The 18001-nt window shown below is 42.0% G+C and overlaps 1 protein-coding gene across 1 annotated transcript; it reads left to right on the plus strand.

Moving 5' to 3' along the window:
- The first annotated feature begins 1753 nt into the window (after window positions 1–1753).
- On the plus strand, window positions 1754–11003 carry LOC142660303 (chymotrypsinogen A-like). Its single transcript, XM_075836900.1, has 7 exons — window positions 1754–1805; window positions 2709–2812; window positions 6689–6768; window positions 7306–7384; window positions 7494–7674; window positions 9420–9553; window positions 10842–11003. The coding sequence occupies exons 1-7, from the start codon at window positions 1754–1756 to the stop codon at window positions 11001–11003; spliced, it is 792 nt and encodes a 263-aa protein (XP_075693015.1).
- The last annotated feature ends 6998 nt before the right edge of the window (window positions 11004–18001 follow it).

Consider the following 18001-nt stretch of genomic DNA (forward strand, 5'->3'; position numbering starts at 1 on the left):
AAAGCTACAGCTCACTCCACAGAAAACAAGCCCCCCCACTGCTTTTAAAAAAAAGTTATGGCTCTCAAAATATGGTGAGACAAAACAATTATTTTTTTTTAATAATGTTTTTTCCTTGTAAAAGTGGTAAAACATTTAAAAAAACTATATAAATTTGGTATCACCGTAATCATATAGATCCGCAGAATAAAATTAACCAATACTTTTTTCCGAATCGTGAATGCTGTTCAAACAAAACCCAAAATACAATGGAGGAATCACAGTTTTTTTTCCCATTCCACCCCACAAAGATATTTTTTTTCAGTTTCCATTTTTTTCCCCAGTATATTATATTGTACATTAAATGGTGTCAATATAATCTACAACTAGACCCGCAAAAAAACCGAAGCCTTATGTGGCTATCTTGACATAAAAATAAAAAGGTTATGACTTGGAATGTGGGATTCAAAAAATTTAATTTGGCTGTCTCCAAGTGTGAAAAGCAAAAAGAGGCAAAATAATAACTAAAAAGAGCATATTTTATATTAAAGGTAACCTGTTACCAGCATTTCACCTATTATACCAGCAAAACCGGTATGTGGGTGAATTTTTTTGGAATGTAACCTATAATTATCTTATAAGTAGGCTCTTTACTTTTAGTATTCCATTTGGTAGTGTTCCTGTGCCGTATGCTAATGAGCATAAAAGAGTAATATCTTCGTTCGAAAAGAGTCATATCTTCATTCCTCAAGCCTTTTTGAGTTAACCCCACCTCGTTTGATTGACAGCTTCTCGCCTCTCCCCAGCACACACGAAATCCCGCGCTTGTGCATCGATGTCCTGTTCCGGTGCGTGCGCACAATGGGACACCATAGCGGCGCATGCGGCGCAGGCCTGGACGAAGCAGGGAAGGGTGTCAGAGCATACATGATGTGCACATGCACACTATCTCAGATGATATTTTGGCATTCAAGGCAGGCCAGTTTTCGGCAGTGGGCGGGCATAAGAAAAGGAACGAACGAGACTGCCGGACTATTTACCATAAAAGGTGCGAAATGTTTGCAGACCGTTAGTTACAGTGGGAGGATGAGTTTAGGAGAGGCGATAATGGCAATGAACTTCTGAGAGCAGCGGCTAGCGAGGGGTGAGTAGAGTTCAATAGGTAAAAATCCAAAGCAAAGAAAGCATGTCGGCACTGATCTGGATTTCCGATCTGTGGAATCAAACAGGGACTTTGGAGAAACTGGTGGTGCTCAGTATAAAGTTGAATGGAGTTTCAAGAACCAGAAGATAGAAAAGAAATTGCGGCACACACCAGAAAGTTATTTACTGTGCCCTTTATGCAACACAGACAGGCATCCAAATAATGGGTTAGAACATGTGCAAAAGTGTATGTGACAGAGCAATAGCATATGAATCCCATGAAAAATGCATCTTTAATGTAAAGTATATATTCAATGCATAGTTTATCAACTATACTAAAGTAAATGCTAAATATATTTATCAAACTTAATACCGTCAATAGTATATAATGAAAACTATTTAATATGGTCATAATAAACTACCAGTTAGGTCACATGGAGGAAATCCGTTACGTTTCTTTTCTAACACCTGTTGTGTTCAACCACACATATTTTTCCCCAACTCCACCTGTTAAGATTTTCTATAATTGTTTCAAGGTTACCTGATAACATTATCTCATGTAGAACTATTTTAAATTGCTACTTGAGGGTATATAAACTGCTCAAAACCTATTCATGCTCCACTTATCACTATGGCATTTCTGTGGTTTCTTTCCTGCCTTGCCTTGCTAGGGGGTACCTATGGTATGTATAAGCATGTCAGTAGTATATATTTTTTTGCACAAGTAATGCTAACGTACTAGCAATATTCTAGCAGTGTCATTTGTTTCTTCCCAGCTCAGTTGCAGTTATACATTTTGAACCATTTCATTATGGGCAGCTGTGTCATGTGATCTCAGTCTGACCACCAGAATAGACCATGCTCTCATGTGTAGACAGGAGGTAATTTCTCCTGTGTGGCTGACTTCCTGTGTAATACAGGATTACATCATCACCAATCACATCCCTCCTGGCAGCTCTGAGACCCTTCCCCTCTTCACCCAGCTCCACTCTCCTTGCTCCTCTGTATGTCCCCCATGCTTCTGAAGAGATAATTTCTTACCTATCTAAGGGAGCTGGAGTGCAGTAATATAATAGGTGAGTCCATACAATAATTAGCTGCAGAGTTATAAAACTTCCCTGACTCAGACTGTCTATCTGTACTATCTGTGAGTGCTGTGTTTAGAGAGTCCAGTGTATTTCTATGAGATGCTGCTCCTCACTGTCTCCTGTGTAAAAACTACATTGAGATTCAGTAGTGTGAGGACAGTAGTTCTGTGTCACTGATCTATCACTTGCTGCACTTAGTTAGGACAGAGCAGAGTAAGTGCAGTGTCATGAGACTCTGCCCCCTCTGTCTCTGCAAAGCCAGAAGCATTACGGGAATTGTAGTTTGCATTAGGGGAACCATATCAGAGGGGAAAATGGAACCAAGATGGCAGACAACCCATAAATGGCACATCAACTAGAACAGGTATACACAAGGTATAAACAGGAGCCTTTACATTATTCTTTAAGATCAGCCTATGCTGCACTATATAGGCAAAACAAATAAAAATGGCTGGAGTGCTTCTTTAAATTTATATCTATTATACATTTATTCCTCAGGCTGTGGTGTGCCAAGCATCCAGCCAGTCCTTTCTGGTTATGCCAGGGTGGTGAATGGTGAGAATGCAGTTTCTGGTTCATGGCCATGGCAGGTGTCTTTGCAGGTACAGTACTATGATTTTATATACTGTATTGTTTATTTATTTTTAAAATCCATCATTTAAAAGTAATGCGGTGTAGGGAATTGGCATTTATGAACTCGCTACATCCTAAAACATTCCTAAAACTTGCTATGCCCCCCATTTATAACTGAAAATAGTTTGAGTTGAAGACTTAGGGCCTGTTCATATCAGTGTCGGGCTTCCGTTCATGTTTTCTGAGAAACAGGCTTGAGAAAGACCCTCCACTTGTCACGGGTCGAAACGTTGGCATTTTTTACTGGATGTTTGACCAATAAAAGAACATATTGATTGAAATTTGGGAGACGTGTGCTGCTGTTCAACCACGCTTTTTCTGAGGATTACATTACGTCAGACTGGGTTTGTGCTGCTTCAAATATTTTATTTTTTTAGTCAGTCATATAATGTCATATAGACATACAGTTTAAAAAAATTGCTCCCCTAATGAGACAATTTTTTTTTAAATTATTTAAATACATTTTATGATTAATAAAAATAATGATTCAATAGAAAAACATAATAAACATTGTTTGTTAAATAAATCATTTTTATTTTATTTTGTATAGTATTGTAGACAGCTTAATAAAAAGCTATAGCAGTTTTGCTTTTGTCATGCATTCTGCATTATACTTCATAAATTTAGCATTAACTTCTAAGTACCTCAAAATGATATGTAAAATATCTGCAATTGGTCCCACAAAAAAACAAAGACAAAAAAAATTAAAAAAATTGACTGTCAGAATATAAGGAGGCAAAAACAAAAAGAATCCTGTAGTCCATAAAGCGAAAATTGGCTTAGTGCTTAATTCCTTAATACCGAAGGTATTTTAAACCTTAATGACCAAGCAATTTTTTAAGTTTTTCCATCGTCGCATTCAAAGAGCTATAACTTTTTTATTTTTGCGTCGACATAGCTGTATAAGGACTTTTTTTTGCAGGACAAGTTGTATTTTATAATAGCACCATTTTGGGGTACATATAATTTATTGAATAACTATTTAATAACATTTTAGTGAGGTACTGTAAAAAAAAAACTGAAATGTAGCTTTTTTTTTTTTGCGTCTTAATTTTACACTGTTTACCGTGTGGTATAAAAAAAATAATAACTTTATTCAGCGGGCCATTACGATTACGGCGATACCAAATGTATATTGATTTTTTATGTTTTCCTACTTTTACAAAGTAAAAACACTTTTTTTTCAAAATTATTTGCTTTTGTGTCGCCATATTTTAAGAGCCATAACTTTTCTATTTTTCGACCGATGCAGCTGTTTGAGGGCTTTTTTTTGCGGGACGACTTGTAGTTTTTATTGGTACCATTTTGGTGTACATGCGACTGTTTCATCACTTTTTATCAAATTCTTTTGAAGGCAGGATGAACAGAAAACAGCAATTCTGGTGTTGTTTTTTATTTTATTTGTTACGGTGTTTACTATGTGGGTTAAATAATGTAATAGCTTTATAGTTGGGTTCGTTACGGACGCGGCGATACCAAATGTGAGTAACTTTTAAATTTTTTAATAATAAGGTATTTTGTAAGGGGAAAAAGTTGGTTTTTAATTTTTTTTTACTTGGGACATTTATTTATTTCTGTCAAACTCTATTTTACTTTTTTTTAAACTTTTTTTTTTTAGTCCCACTAGGGGACTTTACTGTGCAAACTTTTGATTGCTATTATAATACACTGCAATATTGTAGTACTATAGTGTAAAACTGACAGGCATCTGTTAGGCCATGCCTTTCTTAGGCCCCAGGCTGCCATAGAAACCATCGGCACCTCGCGATGAAGGCGGGGTGAGAGAGGGAGCCCCTCCCTCTAAAATCACTCAGATGCAGCGCTCGCTATTGAGTGCCGCATCTGAGGGGTTAAATATAATGCCCTGAAGCCCCCCGCATGAAGCGGGAAAATTTCTTCTGATGCGCCGACGTGAAAAGGCTGCACTTCAGAAGAACTACTCCGAATGACGTAAAAATGCAATACGCCGGTCGTTAAGGGGTTAAAGGTGTTATCCTCCTAGTACAACTTATCATCTATCAACAGGATAGGTTATCAAATCTGTATTTGTCTAGTGCTAACATTTTCCACAGCACTTTACAAGTCAGAGGGAACAAACAAAATCAGACATTACAGAGTGACAAGTAATCAACAATTCAAACAAGGGGAGTGAGGGCCCTGTTCGCAAGAGCTTACAATCTATGACAAAATAGGGGTCACACAAAATTTAAAAAGTGCTTATTTTGTTCATTGGTCCCTTAAGTTACAATGCCCTTACAATTAAAAACCAGTATTTATGAAGCGCATGCACTGATTGGTTGTCTAGTAGCGTCTCCCTACAGCACAGTAGTACATGCCCTGTACTGCTCTTTACATTTGCCAGGATGAGCTGCTTCTTTATTCACAAGGTTAGCGTATCCTCATTATATTTGTCTGGTACACTGTGTACAAGAGTCTGAAGAAACTCCTGTCCTCATCATAGAAAGGGATTTACAGCTTCCAACAGTTATTTCCGACTACGTAAACATAAAGCTTCATGAGTCTGTTACCCAGTCAGTATCTGTGCATGCGCAGATATAAAGTGCATTAGGATACATGTGTGGCAGATATTGATCAATGAAATGAAGGCATCGGGTCCTGATGAATAATGTAAGGGTGTTAAAAAGGAGAGTATTCAAATGAGGGAATGTGATAAGCCTTCCTAAAAAGATGTGTTTTCAGGGCTTGCTTAAAGCTGTAGATGTTGGGAATTCATCTGATTCTCCGGGATAACACATTCCAGAGCACTGGTGCAGCACGAGAAAAGCTTGAAGACGGGAGTGGAGATTTGGTTTATGGAGGATGTTAATCTTAAAGGGGTTGTTCGAGATTAAATGACTTTGTGTTAATGCTTGTAATTTATAAATGTAAATACATTTGTAATATACATACATTTTCCAAAGTGGCCCCGTTTCCAGATCTGCCGTGGTGTACTTGACGGTTGACGTCACTCTGCTGCACAGCCCGTAAAGCGCATGCGCTGTCACTGCTGTTGTTGCGGTCCCTGCTGTTCTCGAGATAACAGCAGAGGCCGCGCATGCACGTTACAAAAGAATAGCCCATACAGGGCACGTCACAAGTGACTTGCCGTATACCCGGAAAAGAATTGAAGATCAACACAGCGGCCAGAGCCAGTGCAGAGAGTGACGTCACCCGTCAAGTACCCCACGGCAGGATCTGGAAATGGGGCCACTTTGGAAAATGTAAGTATATTACAAATGTATTTACAGCGATAAATTACAAGCATTAACACAAAGTTATTTAATCTCAAACAACACCTTTAAATCGCTGGCAGAAGATACGTAGAGTACGGGCGGGGCGGTAGGCAGAGATGAGGGAGGAAATTTATGGAGGTGCAGCATTGTGGAGATCTTTGTAGACATGAGTTTTAAGTCTGAATTGAATTCTACAGGGAAAGGGCAACCAGTGCAGTGACTGGAACAGGGTATAGGCATTACTTTATCGGATGGACAGAAGGATAAAACTTGATACATTCAGGATTGATTGAAGAAGGAATAGTTTAGTAAGGGGAATATCAATTAGTAATGAGTTTCTATAGCCAAGGGGAGAAAAAAATCAGAGCAGCGATTAGAGTTTTGTCTGGTTCCACAGTGAGGAGAGGTCAAATTCTGAGATGTTTTTGAGGTGCAGGTGACATCAGCGTGTAAGTAATCAAGAAGTAAAGGACACATCTGAGTCAAAAATAATTGTATGACAATGGGTGAGCTGTCTAGGAATTATGGTAGTGCCACATACTGTAATAAAGATATCCGGTATATGTAGGTTAGTTTTACATTACGTTGATAGTTTTGTTTAAATATCTACAGGAGGTCACTGGATTCCACTTCTGTGGTGGTTCTCTGATCAACAGTCTTTGGGTTGTCACTGCTGCTCACTGTGGCGTCACGTAAGTCATGTATAAATTATTTAATTAAAAATAAAGCACTGGTTTTAACTATCTTCTGAAATGTCAATGAGCCATTAAGAAGACAGTTGATGGGCATTTGTGACCTGGGACCTCCACAAGTTGGTAGAATAATGGAGCCCACTGCATCCTCCAAGTGTCATGCTATTTTTCAGTACATTTTTCAGTAATTCCACTTTGTTTTATATTGATTCTTACTTCATGCAACCTATTAATGCACAGCATAGATCTGAATACGTATTACCGATTTTTAGAAGAGAACACTCATGGAAGATAAAACCACAGCAGAACAGCCACAGAAAATTTACTAACTTAACATGCCATATAATAATTATCATTCGGATGAAATGATTGTGAATGTTTCTAATAGTAATTGCCCTATGTAAATGAGGAAATGCTATGGCAATGCTAATGTCTATGCTAGTATCAGTGTTTAATAGTATAGTTCATGCAGTTTGACATTGGAGTATTGTGGATTTCATGAATGCCAAATAATTTTTGTTCCTGTTTTACACACAGAACCTCCCACCGTGTAATTTTGGGTGAATATGACCGTTCCTCCTCTGTTGAGGCTATTCAAACTAAAACCATTTCTAGAGTAAGCATAAGTACTGGAATCATGTACTTCAAGTCTGTTCATTTTGGCTCAGAAATAAGATTTTATAAATAGCCATTTCTAAGACTTTTTGTAATTTTTATTTTAACAGGTCTTCAGACATCCCAGCTATAGCTCCTTTACTATTTCTAATGACATCACCCTTCTGAAGCTCACCAGTGCTGCTACATTCAACACTCGTGTGTCACCTGTGTGCATTGGTGCCACTGCTGATGTATTCAATGGAGGAGAGAGATGTGTCACTACTGGATGGGGCTACGTAAATGCTGCAGGTAGGAAACTGCTGGACAGTAATTACAGATGTTAGACGTTATGATCCAGTAGATGTATGTAGGCTCTCATCTGGCATAATGTGCTACCCAATCTAGTGATACCTAGAGGACCTAAGTTTGATCTCCAGAACTTTGAGAAGTAATGTACAGTGAAGGAAATAAGTATTTGATCCCTTGCTGATTTTGTAAGTTTGCCCACATGTCAAAGACATGAACAGTCTAGAATTTTTAGGCTAGGTTAATTTTACCAGTGAGAGATAGATTATCTAAAAAAAAAAACAGAAAATCATATATTCAAAATTATATATATTTATTTGCATTGTGCACAGAGAAATAAGTATTTGATCCCTTTGGCAAACAAGACTTAATACTTGGTGGCAAAACCCTTGTTGGCAAGCACAGCAGTCAGACATTTTTTGTAGTTGATGATGAGGTTTGCACACATGTTAGATGGAATTTTGGCCCACTCCTCTTTACAGATTATCTGTAAATCATTAAGATTTCGTGGCTGACGCTTGGCAACTCGGATCTTCAGCTCCCTCCATAAGTTTTCGATGGGATTAAGGTCTGGAGACTGGCTAGGCCACTCCATGACCTTAATGTGCTTCTTTTTGAGCCACTCCTTTGTTGCCTTGGCTGTATGTTTCGGGTCATTGTCGTGCTGGAAGACCCAGCCACGAGCCATTTTTAATGTCCTGGTGGAGGGAAGGAGGTTGTCACTTGACGGTACATGGCTCCATCCATTCTCCCATTGATGCGGTGAAGTAGTCCTGTGTGTTTCCACCTCCATGCTTGACAGTGGGGACGGTGTTCTTTGGGTCATAGGCAGCATTTCTCTTCCACCAAACACGGCGAGTTGAGTTAATGCCAAAGAGCTCAATTTTAGTCTCATCTGACCACAGCACCTTCTCCCAATCACTCTCAGAATCATCCAGATGTTCATTTGCAAACTTCAGACGGGCCTGTACATGTGCCTTCTTGAGCAGGGGGACCTTGCGGGCACTGCAGGATTTTAATCCATTACGGCGTAATGTGTTACCAATGGTTTTCTGGGTGACTGTGGTCCCAGCTGCCTTGAGATCATTAACAAGTTCCCCCCGTGTAGTTTTCGGCTGAGCTCTCACTTTCCTCAGGAGCAAGGATACCCCACGAGGTGAGATTTTGCATGGAGCCCCAGATCGATGTCGATTGACAGTCATTTTGTATGTCTTCCATTTTCTTACTATTGCACCAACAGTTGTCTCCTTCTCATCCAGCATCTTACTTATGGTTTTGTAGCCCATTCCAGCCTTGTGCAGGTCTATGATCTTGTCCCTGACATCCTTAGAAAGCTCTTTGGTCTTGCCCATGTTGTAGAGGTTAGAGTCAGACTGATTAATTGAGTCTGTGGACAGGAGTCTTTTATACAGGTGACCATGTAAGACAGCTGTCTTTAATGCAGGCACCAAGTTGATTTGGAGCATGTAACTGGTCTGGAGGAGGCTGAACGCTTAATGGTTGGTAGGGGATCAAATACTTATTTCTCTGTGCACAATGCAAATAAATATATATAATTTTGACTATGTGATTTTCTTTTTTTTTTTTTTTTTTTTATATAATCTATCTCTCACTGGTAAAATTAACCTAGCCTAAAAATTCTAGACTGTTTATGTCTTTGACAGTGGGCAAACTTACAAAATCAGCAAGGGATCAAATATTTATTTCCTTCACTGTATATAGTGTTTGAATGTTCTTTTGTCTTCTAGCACAAGTTACACCAAGCAAACTGCAGCAGGTGGCTCTGCCTCTTCTGACCAATACTAACTGTCAGACTTACTGGGGAAGCAAAATCACAAGCACCATGATCTGTGCTGGAGCATCTGGTGCCTCCTCCTGCATGGTATATTATACATATTCATAGTCATGTTCTGTTTATTATCTTCTCGTCATTTGTGGGAAAATGTTTTGGTTATTACAGGCATATTTAAGAGACAACAATAACATTTAATCTAATCCTATTACCAACAGACCTTTTTGTTCACCACCCGACACAAGAAGTGATGGCATTCTAATAAAAGAAATCATTTATATTATTTCTGATAATTAAACCACCAACAGAATCCATTCTACTAAAAAGAGCACATAATTTTTATGGATCAGTTTGAGAAGATCTAAAGGGGGTTTTACACTGATTATCGGGTAGACAAGTGTTCTATGATAATTTCCGATAATTTCCCTGTGTAAACAGGGCAGCGATCAGCAGATTAAAGAGGCTCGTTTACCTGCTGATCGTATCGTTTTAAAAAAGTAAAATCTTATCGTTGTCGGAGGCTGTAAACAGGGAGGCGCGCTGTCGACATGATAATAATGTATTGGGACGAGCGATCGAAGTAACGACTGCTTGTCCCCATATATAGCTCCTTGTGACAGGAGTCAACGAGCGCTGATCAACGGTGTCTCGGCTGGTGTAATAGGGGCTTAAAGGGAACCTGTCACCAGCATTTCACCTTTTAAACCAGCAATACTTGGAGGTAGTGGGTGAAAAATCATTTCTATATATCCTATAATTATCATCTAAGTTGGCTCTGTACCTTTAGTATTCAGATTTTTAGTGTTCCAGCACCGTGTGAAGACTCATATCTTCGTTTGAAAAAAGTCATATCTTCATACCTCGAGCCTTTCAGAGTTAACCCGCCTCCTTACTTTTGAGTGAAAGCTTACTCTTGATTGAAGGGTGGGTCAGCTTTTGGCGATGGGCGGGCATAAGAATAGGAACTAATGAGACTGACGGATTATTACCATAAAAGGCGCGAAATGTTTGCAGACCATTATTTACAGTTGGAGGAGGAGTTTAGGAGAGGGGATAACGGCAATGAACTTTTGACAGCAGAGGCTAGCGAGGGGTGAGCAGAGTTCAATAGGTGAAATGCTGGTGACATGTTCCCTTTAAGAGTCATTAGATAGATTAAATCTCATCTGTTGGCCTCCTCTGTGTATATGCATTTATTGAACAAATTTAGATCTAGCTATTGAATCTGACTACCTGTGGAAAATAAATCATTACACATATCCCATTACACTAGTGCTCATGCAAAAAATCTATTGTTTGACAACCATAGGACCGAGAAACAAAATGTTCTTGTATTTGTATGCACATGCTTATTTCTTTTCTTCTACTTTATTTTCAGGGTGACTCTGGTGGACCTCTTGTGTGCCAGAGAAATGGAGCTTGGACCTTAGCTGGTATTGTGTCCTGGGGTAGTTCTTCTTGTTCTACATCTTCTCCTGGAGTTTATGCTAGAGTTACAGTCCTTAGATCCTGGCTGGATCAGACTGTTGCTGCTAACTAAAGGTCTAAATATTATATATGTATTGTTAATAATAAACTCTCTTTAATTTTAAATGACAACTCACCGCATTTTGGTTTAATTTGTACTGTCACATTTTATCTTGGGATTTTTAGCCTAGTTATTAAGAGTGACCCCATAGGCATTCCCATATGCTAACCAGTAACACCCAATATAAGTCAGTGCTTTGTAAGAAAATGTGTTAATTTTAGATGCATTATTATGAATTAATAACTATTAACCCCTTACCGACATTTGTCATAAGTATACGTCATGGAATGCTAGTGCTTCACACAAAAATGTTGTATACTTATGACACAAAGATGGTAGGGGCTCAGAAGCTGATCCCATGCCATCAGCCGCAGGTGTCAGCTGTATGTTACAGCTGACACCCTGCAGTAACAGCGGGGACCGAAGCTAGCTCCAATCCCCGCCATTAACTCCTCAGGTGCCGCGGTCAAAAGCGACCACGGCATCCAAGTTTTTTGTAGTTGATCGGCATCCCCACAACGCAATTGCGGGGGGGGGGGGGGGGTGGCTGCTATGGCAGCCAGAGGCCTAACAATGGCCTCCTGGTCTGCCAAGTATGGAAGCCTATTAGGACCTAATAGGCTGCCTGTCAGTGTGACACTGACTGTTCTAATGTATTGCACTAAGTAGGTAGTGCTATGTATTTCAATATCAACCAGAGAGTTGGACCTTCAAGTCCTCTAGTGAGATTGAGGGTATGTTCACACGCAGTGTTTTTAGGCGTATTTTGGGGCGTTTACGCCTCAAAAAATGCCTGAAAAAACGGAAGCTGAACGCCTGCAAACATCTGCCCATTGAAATCAATGGGAAAAACAGCATTTAGTTCATACGGGGCGTCTTTTTACGCCGCTGTTTTAAAAAACGCAGCGTAGAAAGACGCTCTGTAAAAAGAACTGCATGTCACTTCTTGGGGCGTTTTTTGAAGCTGATTTGCCATTGAAAACTATGAAAAATACCTCAAAAAACGCCTGAAAAGAAGCCTCAAAAGAAGCTCCAAATTAAAAGAAGCTAAATTTTCAGCTTCAAAAACGCCTGAAAATATGAGGTTGTTTTCTCTGAAAACACCTCTGTATTTTCAGACATTTTTTGTTAAGTGTGTGAACATACCCTAAGTGAAAAAAGTGAATTTTTTTTTTAAAAAGCTAAAAGTTTCAAGCAATAAAAGAAAAAAAAACCAACCTTTTTTCCTTATTAAGTGCTTTATTGTTGTTAAAAATTAAAATAAACTATACATAATTGGTATCGCTACTTCTGTAACCGCCTGAACTATAAAAATGTTATGATATTTATCCCGAGTGGTGAACGCCGTAAAAAAACAACAAAAAAAAACTATGCTAGAGTTGCTGTTTTTTGGTTACCTTGCCTTCCAAAAATTGGTATAAAAAGTGATCAAAAAGTCACATGTATCCAAAAATGGTACCAATAAAAACGACAACTTGTTGTGAAAAAAAACAAGCCCTCATACAGCTCCGTTGTTGTAAAAATTAAGTTATGGTTCTCAGAACATGGCAACAGAAAATATACATTATTTTTACAAAAAGTTATTTTATGGCGCAAAAAGTTGTAAAACATAAAAAAATATATAAATTTGGTATGCCCAGAATCATACTGACAAGCAAAAAAAGTTAACATGTCATTTATAATGCACAGTGAACGCTGTATAGAAAATAATGAAAAAAAACAAAACTATGTGGAATTACTGTTTTTGGTAAACTTGCCTTCCAAAAAATAGGATAAGAAGTGATTAAAAATATATAGCTCGTCCCGCAAAAACAATCCTCCTTGCAGCTCCGTAGACAGAAAAGCAAGAAAGTTATGGCTCTAAGGGTATGTGCACACGATGAGAGGCTTTTACGTCTGAAAAGACAGACTGTTTTCTGGAGAAAACAGCTGCCTCGTTTCAGCCGTAATTGCTCCTCCTCGCATTTTGCGAGGCTTCTCTGACAGCCGTAAATTTTGAGCTGTGCTTCATTGAGTTCAATGAAGAACGGCTCAAATTACGTCTCAAACGACGACGCTTAAATGACAGGTTGTCTGCACAGTACGTCGGCAAACCCATTCAAATGAATGGGCAGATGTTTGCCGACGTATTGTAGCCCTATTTTCTGACGTAAAAAGAGGCATGAAAATAGGTCGTGTGAACCCAGCCTTTGAATATGGCAAACCAAAAACATGATATCTTTTTTAATGTTTTATTGTGTAAAAGTAGGTCATAGATATAAAGGCCTAATATTTGAGAACCAGGAAGGGGATGTCTCAGACATATCTGCTGGAAGCGAGGGTGCCCGTGTTGTACCAGAACAAAACTTTCCTAGCAAAATTTCCCAAACTGCAAAGGTGCAGAGTGTGTACCAAAAGGGGGCTAAGAAAGGACAACATTTATCAGTGCGAACTGCCCTGTGCATAAAGGATTGCTTCAAAGCGTAACAAACATCCGTGGCAGTGGCGTAACTACCGCTATAGCAGCCGTAGCGACTGCTACGGGACCCGCAGCATTAGGGGCCCTGTGCCACCCGCTGGCACGGCCCCCCCATGGCCGAAGGCTCCGCTAGCAGCTGCTATGGCTGCTACAGCGCGACGCCACTGAAGGGGTTGTTCCTACAAAAGACATGCATCCCCTATCCACAGGATAGGGGATACATGTGTGATCGCTGGGACGCCCAGCGATAAGGAGAACGGGGGACAGAAAGTCCCCCGAAGTTCTCCATGACAAACCTCGGACTTCCGGGGCCTGTCGGCAGCTCCATAGAAATGACTTGTGCACCGGTCGCACTTGTGCGCATGCGTGACCAGCGCTCCTTTAATTTTTATTGAACTGCGCAGACGACGGAAGTCCGAGGTTTGTAATGGAGAACTTCGGGGAACTTTTGGTCCCCCGTTCTCCTTATCGCTGCCAGCGATCACACATGTATCCCCTATGCTGTGGATAGGGGATACATCTGTAAAGGATCTGCCAGGCACAGCTTCGGGGTTAACTCCCAGAACTAATCAGTCAGCACCTGAGAATACATCCCTGAGACTGACTCCTGCTTCCACCATTCAGGCTGGCAGGCTTAGGAGTGGGAGAGCCTATCGTAACCTGGCCAGACTCAGCTAGCTCCCGCCCTCGGTCTATTTAAGCCTGCACTTCCTGTCCCTCGGTGCTTGTTATTTATGTGTTTTCTCCTCCGACTCCCCCATGATGCCTCCCGAAGCTCCGTTGCTTCGTTCCTCCCCGAAAGATTCAGAGATACCTATGCAACTCGGGGCCTCCGTGTCCCCCCAACAACGTAGAGAATTCCGCAGGAAGAATGGTCTCTGCTTCTACTGTGGGGACGACAAGCATCAAGTGAACAACTGTCCTAAGCGTAAGATTGCAGCCAGAGAACTTCCGCGTCTAAGTGATCATCGGGGAGGTCACTTGGGCGCACAGGTATTTCCCGTAAATATGAAACGTACTAAGATCTTGCTTCCCTTTCAGGTCTCTTTTGGTGGTAGGTCTGCTACCGGCAGTGCCTTCGTGGATTCAGGGTCCTCTACTAATATCATGTCTGTGGAATTTGCTATGTCCCTTGCTATGCCTCTGATTGATTTGCCTAAACCTGTCCCGGTAGTGGGTATCGACTCCACTCCTCTTGCTAATGGTTATTTTACACAGCATACCCCTGTTTTTGAACTCCTTGTTGGCTCCATGCATTTGGAGCAATGCTCTGTACCGTTGATGCTGGGATTATCGTATGATTTGGTTCTAGGTCTTCCCTGGTTGCAGTTGCATAATCCTACGTTTGACTGGAATACTGGGGAGCTAACCAAATGGGGTAATGAATGTTGTACGTCATGTTTTTCTGTTAATTCTATTTCTCCCCCTAAGGAGGCGAATACGCTACCAGAGTTTGTTCAGGACTTCGCTGATGTTTTCTCTAGGGAGGCCTCCGAAGTGTCACCTCCTCATAGAGAATACGATTGCGCTATCGAATTGGTACCAGGAGCTAAGCTTCCTAAGGGTAGGATATTTAATCTTTCTTGTCCCGAACGTGAAGCTATGAGAGTGTATATCCAGGAATCCCTGGCCAAGGGTTACATTCGTCCCTCTTCTTCTCCGGTAGGTGCTGGCTTCTTCTTCGTGGGGAAGAAGGATGGTGGTCTTAGGCCATGCATTGACTACCGTAGCCTGAATAAGGTCACGGTAAGGAACCAGTATCCCCTTCCTTTGATTCCTGATCTCTTTAATCAGGTTCAGGGGGCCCAATGGTTTTCTAAATTGGATCTACGGGGGGCGTATAACCTTATTCGCATCAAAGAGGGGGATGAGTGGAAGACTGCGTTTAACACGCCCGAAGGCCATTTCGAATACCTCGTCATGCCCTTTGGGTTGTGTAATGCCCCTGCGGTCTTCCAGAATTTCATAAATGAGATTTTGAGAAATTACCTGGGGATTTTTCTGGTAGTGTACCTTGATGACATACTGGTGTTTTCCAAGGACTGGTCCTCCCACATTGAGCATGTCAGGAAGGTGCTCCAGGTCCTTCGGGAAAATAAACTGTTTGCCAAAACCGAAAAATGTGTGTTTGGGGTACAGGAGATTCCATTTTTGGGTCAAATCCTCACTCCTCATGAATTTCGCATGGACCCCGCCAAGGTTCAGGCTGTGGCGGAATGGGTCCAACCTGCCTCCCTGAAGGCGTTACAGTGTTTTTTGGGGTTCGCTAATTATTACAGGAGATTTATTGCTAACTTCTCGGTCATCGCTAAGCCCCTTACGGACCTCACTCGCAAAGGTGCTGATCTCCTCCACTGGCCTCCTGAGGCTGTCCAGGCTTTTGAGGTCCTTAAGAAGTGCTTTGTCTCGGCCCCGGTGCTGGTTCAGCCCAACCAAATGGAGCCATTTATCGTGGAAGTTGACGCATCTGAGGTGGGAGTGGGGGCTGTCTTGTCCTAGGGTACCAGGTCCCTCACCCATCTCCGCCCCTGTGCCTACTTCTCCAGGAAGTTTTCGCCAACTGAAAGTAACTATGATATTGGCAACCGCGAACTCTTAGCCATTAAATGGGCATTTGAAGAGTGGCGCCACTTCCTGGAGGGGGCTAGGCACCAGGTAACGGTCCTTACCGACCACAAGAATCTGGTTTTCCTAGAATCTGCCCGGAGGCTAAACCCGAGACAAGCTCGATGGGCGTTATTTTTTACCAGATTCAATTTTTTGGTTACCTATAGGGCTGGGTTTAAAAATATTAAGGCTGATGCACTGTCGCGTAGCTTCATGGCCAGCCCTCCTTCGGAGGAAGATCCTGCTTGTATTTTGCCTCCAGGTATAATCATTTCCTCGATCGATTCTGATTTAGTCTCTGATATTGCTGCTGATCAAGGTGCAGCTCCCGGGAACCTTCCTGAGAACAAGCTGTTTGTTCCCCTGCAATTCCGGCTAAGGTTACTTAGGGAAAATCATGACTCCGCACTATCTGGCCATCCAGGCACCCTGGGTACCAAACACCTCATTACCAGAAATTATTGGTGGCCTGGGTTGCCTAAAGACGTTAAGGCCTACGTCGCCGCTTGTGAGGTTTGTGCTAGGTCCAACACTCCCAGGTCCCGACCAGCGGGCTTACTGCGTTCGTTGCCCATTCCCCAGAGACCTTGGACACATATCTCCATGGATTTTATCACCGATTTGCCTCCATCCCAAGGCAAGTCGGTGGTGTGGGTGGTGGTGGACCGCTTCAGTAAGATGTGCCACTTTGTGCCCCTCAAGAAACTACCCAACGCCAAAACGTTGGCTACCTTGTTTGTCAAACACATCCTGCGTCTCCATGGGGTCCCTGTCAATATTGTTTCGGACAGAGGGGTACAATTTGTTTCATTGTTTTGGAGAGCCTTCTGTATGAAGTTGGGGATTGATCTGTCCTTCTCCTCTGCCTTCCATCCTGAAACCAATGGCCAAACGGAGAGGACTAATCAATCTCTAGAACAATACTTAAGGTGTTTTGTCTCTGACTGTCAATTCGATTGGGTCTCTTTCATTCCCCTCGCCGAATTTTCCCTTAATAACCGGGTCAGTAACTCGTCAGGGGTCTCTCCTTTTTTTTGTAATTTTGGGTTTAATCCACGGTTCTCCTCCGTTTCACCTGGTAGTTCCAACAATCCCGAGGTAGAGGTCGTTCATCGGGAACTGTGCACAGTCTGGGCCCAGGTTCAGAAAAACCTAGAGGTGTCCCAGAGCGTACAAAAAACTCAGGCTGATAAAAAACGTTCTGCTAACCCCCTGTTTATGGTCGGGGATCTGGTGTGGTTGTCGTCTAGGAACTTGCGTCTCAAGGTTCCGTCCAAGAAGTTTGCTCCCCGGTTTATTGGGCCATATAAGGTCATTGAGGTCCTCAATCCTGTCTCCTTCCGGCTGGAGTTACCCCCGTCTTTTCGGATACACGACGTGTTTCATGCCTCCCTCCTCAAACGCTGCTCCCCGTCCTTGGCTCCCTCGAGGAGACCTCCTGTTCCCATCCTCACCCCGGAGGGGGTGGAATTCGAGGTGGCCAGGATTGTGGACAGCAAGATGGTCCAAGGCTCCCTCCAGTACCTGGTCCATTGGAGAGGATACGGGCCCGAGGAGAGGACTTGGGTACCCGCCCGGGATGTTCACGCTGGGGTATTGGTCAGGAGGTTCCACCTGCGTTTCCCCAGTAAGCCAGGTCCACTTATAAAGGGTCCGGTGGCCCCTCATAAAAGGGGGGGTACTGTAAAGGATCTGCCAGGCACAGCTTCGGGGTTAACTCCCAGAACTAATCAGTCAGCACCTGAGAATACATCCCTGAGACTGACTCCTGCTTCCACCATTCAGGCTGGCAGGCTTAGGAGTGGGAGAGCCTATCGTAACCTGGCCAGACTCAGCTAGCTCCCGCCCTCGGTCTATTTAAGCCTGCACTTCCTGTCCCTCGGTGCTTGTTATTGCTTGTGTTTCCCTCCTTGTGGTTTCCTGGCCCAGCTACAGCTCCTGCTAT

Source organism: Rhinoderma darwinii, chromosome 9 (assembly GCF_050947455.1).
Source record: "Rhinoderma darwinii isolate aRhiDar2 chromosome 9, aRhiDar2.hap1, whole genome shotgun sequence".
Taxonomy (NCBI): Eukaryota; Metazoa; Chordata; class Amphibia; order Anura; family Rhinodermatidae; genus Rhinoderma; species Rhinoderma darwinii.

Coding starts and splice junctions, on each gene's coding strand:
- LOC142660303 (XM_075836900.1), top strand. CDS start 1,754: ATGGCATTTCTGTGGTTTCTTTCCTGCCTTGCCTTGCTAGGGGGTACC. Junction 2,813..6,688: donor CATGGCAGGTGTCTTTGCAG/GTACAGTACTAT, acceptor AAATATCTACAG/GAGGTCACTGGATTCCACTT. Junction 7,675..9,419: donor GGGCTACGTAAATGCTGCAG/GTAGGAAACTGC, acceptor TTTGTCTTCTAG/CACAAGTTACACCAAGCAAA.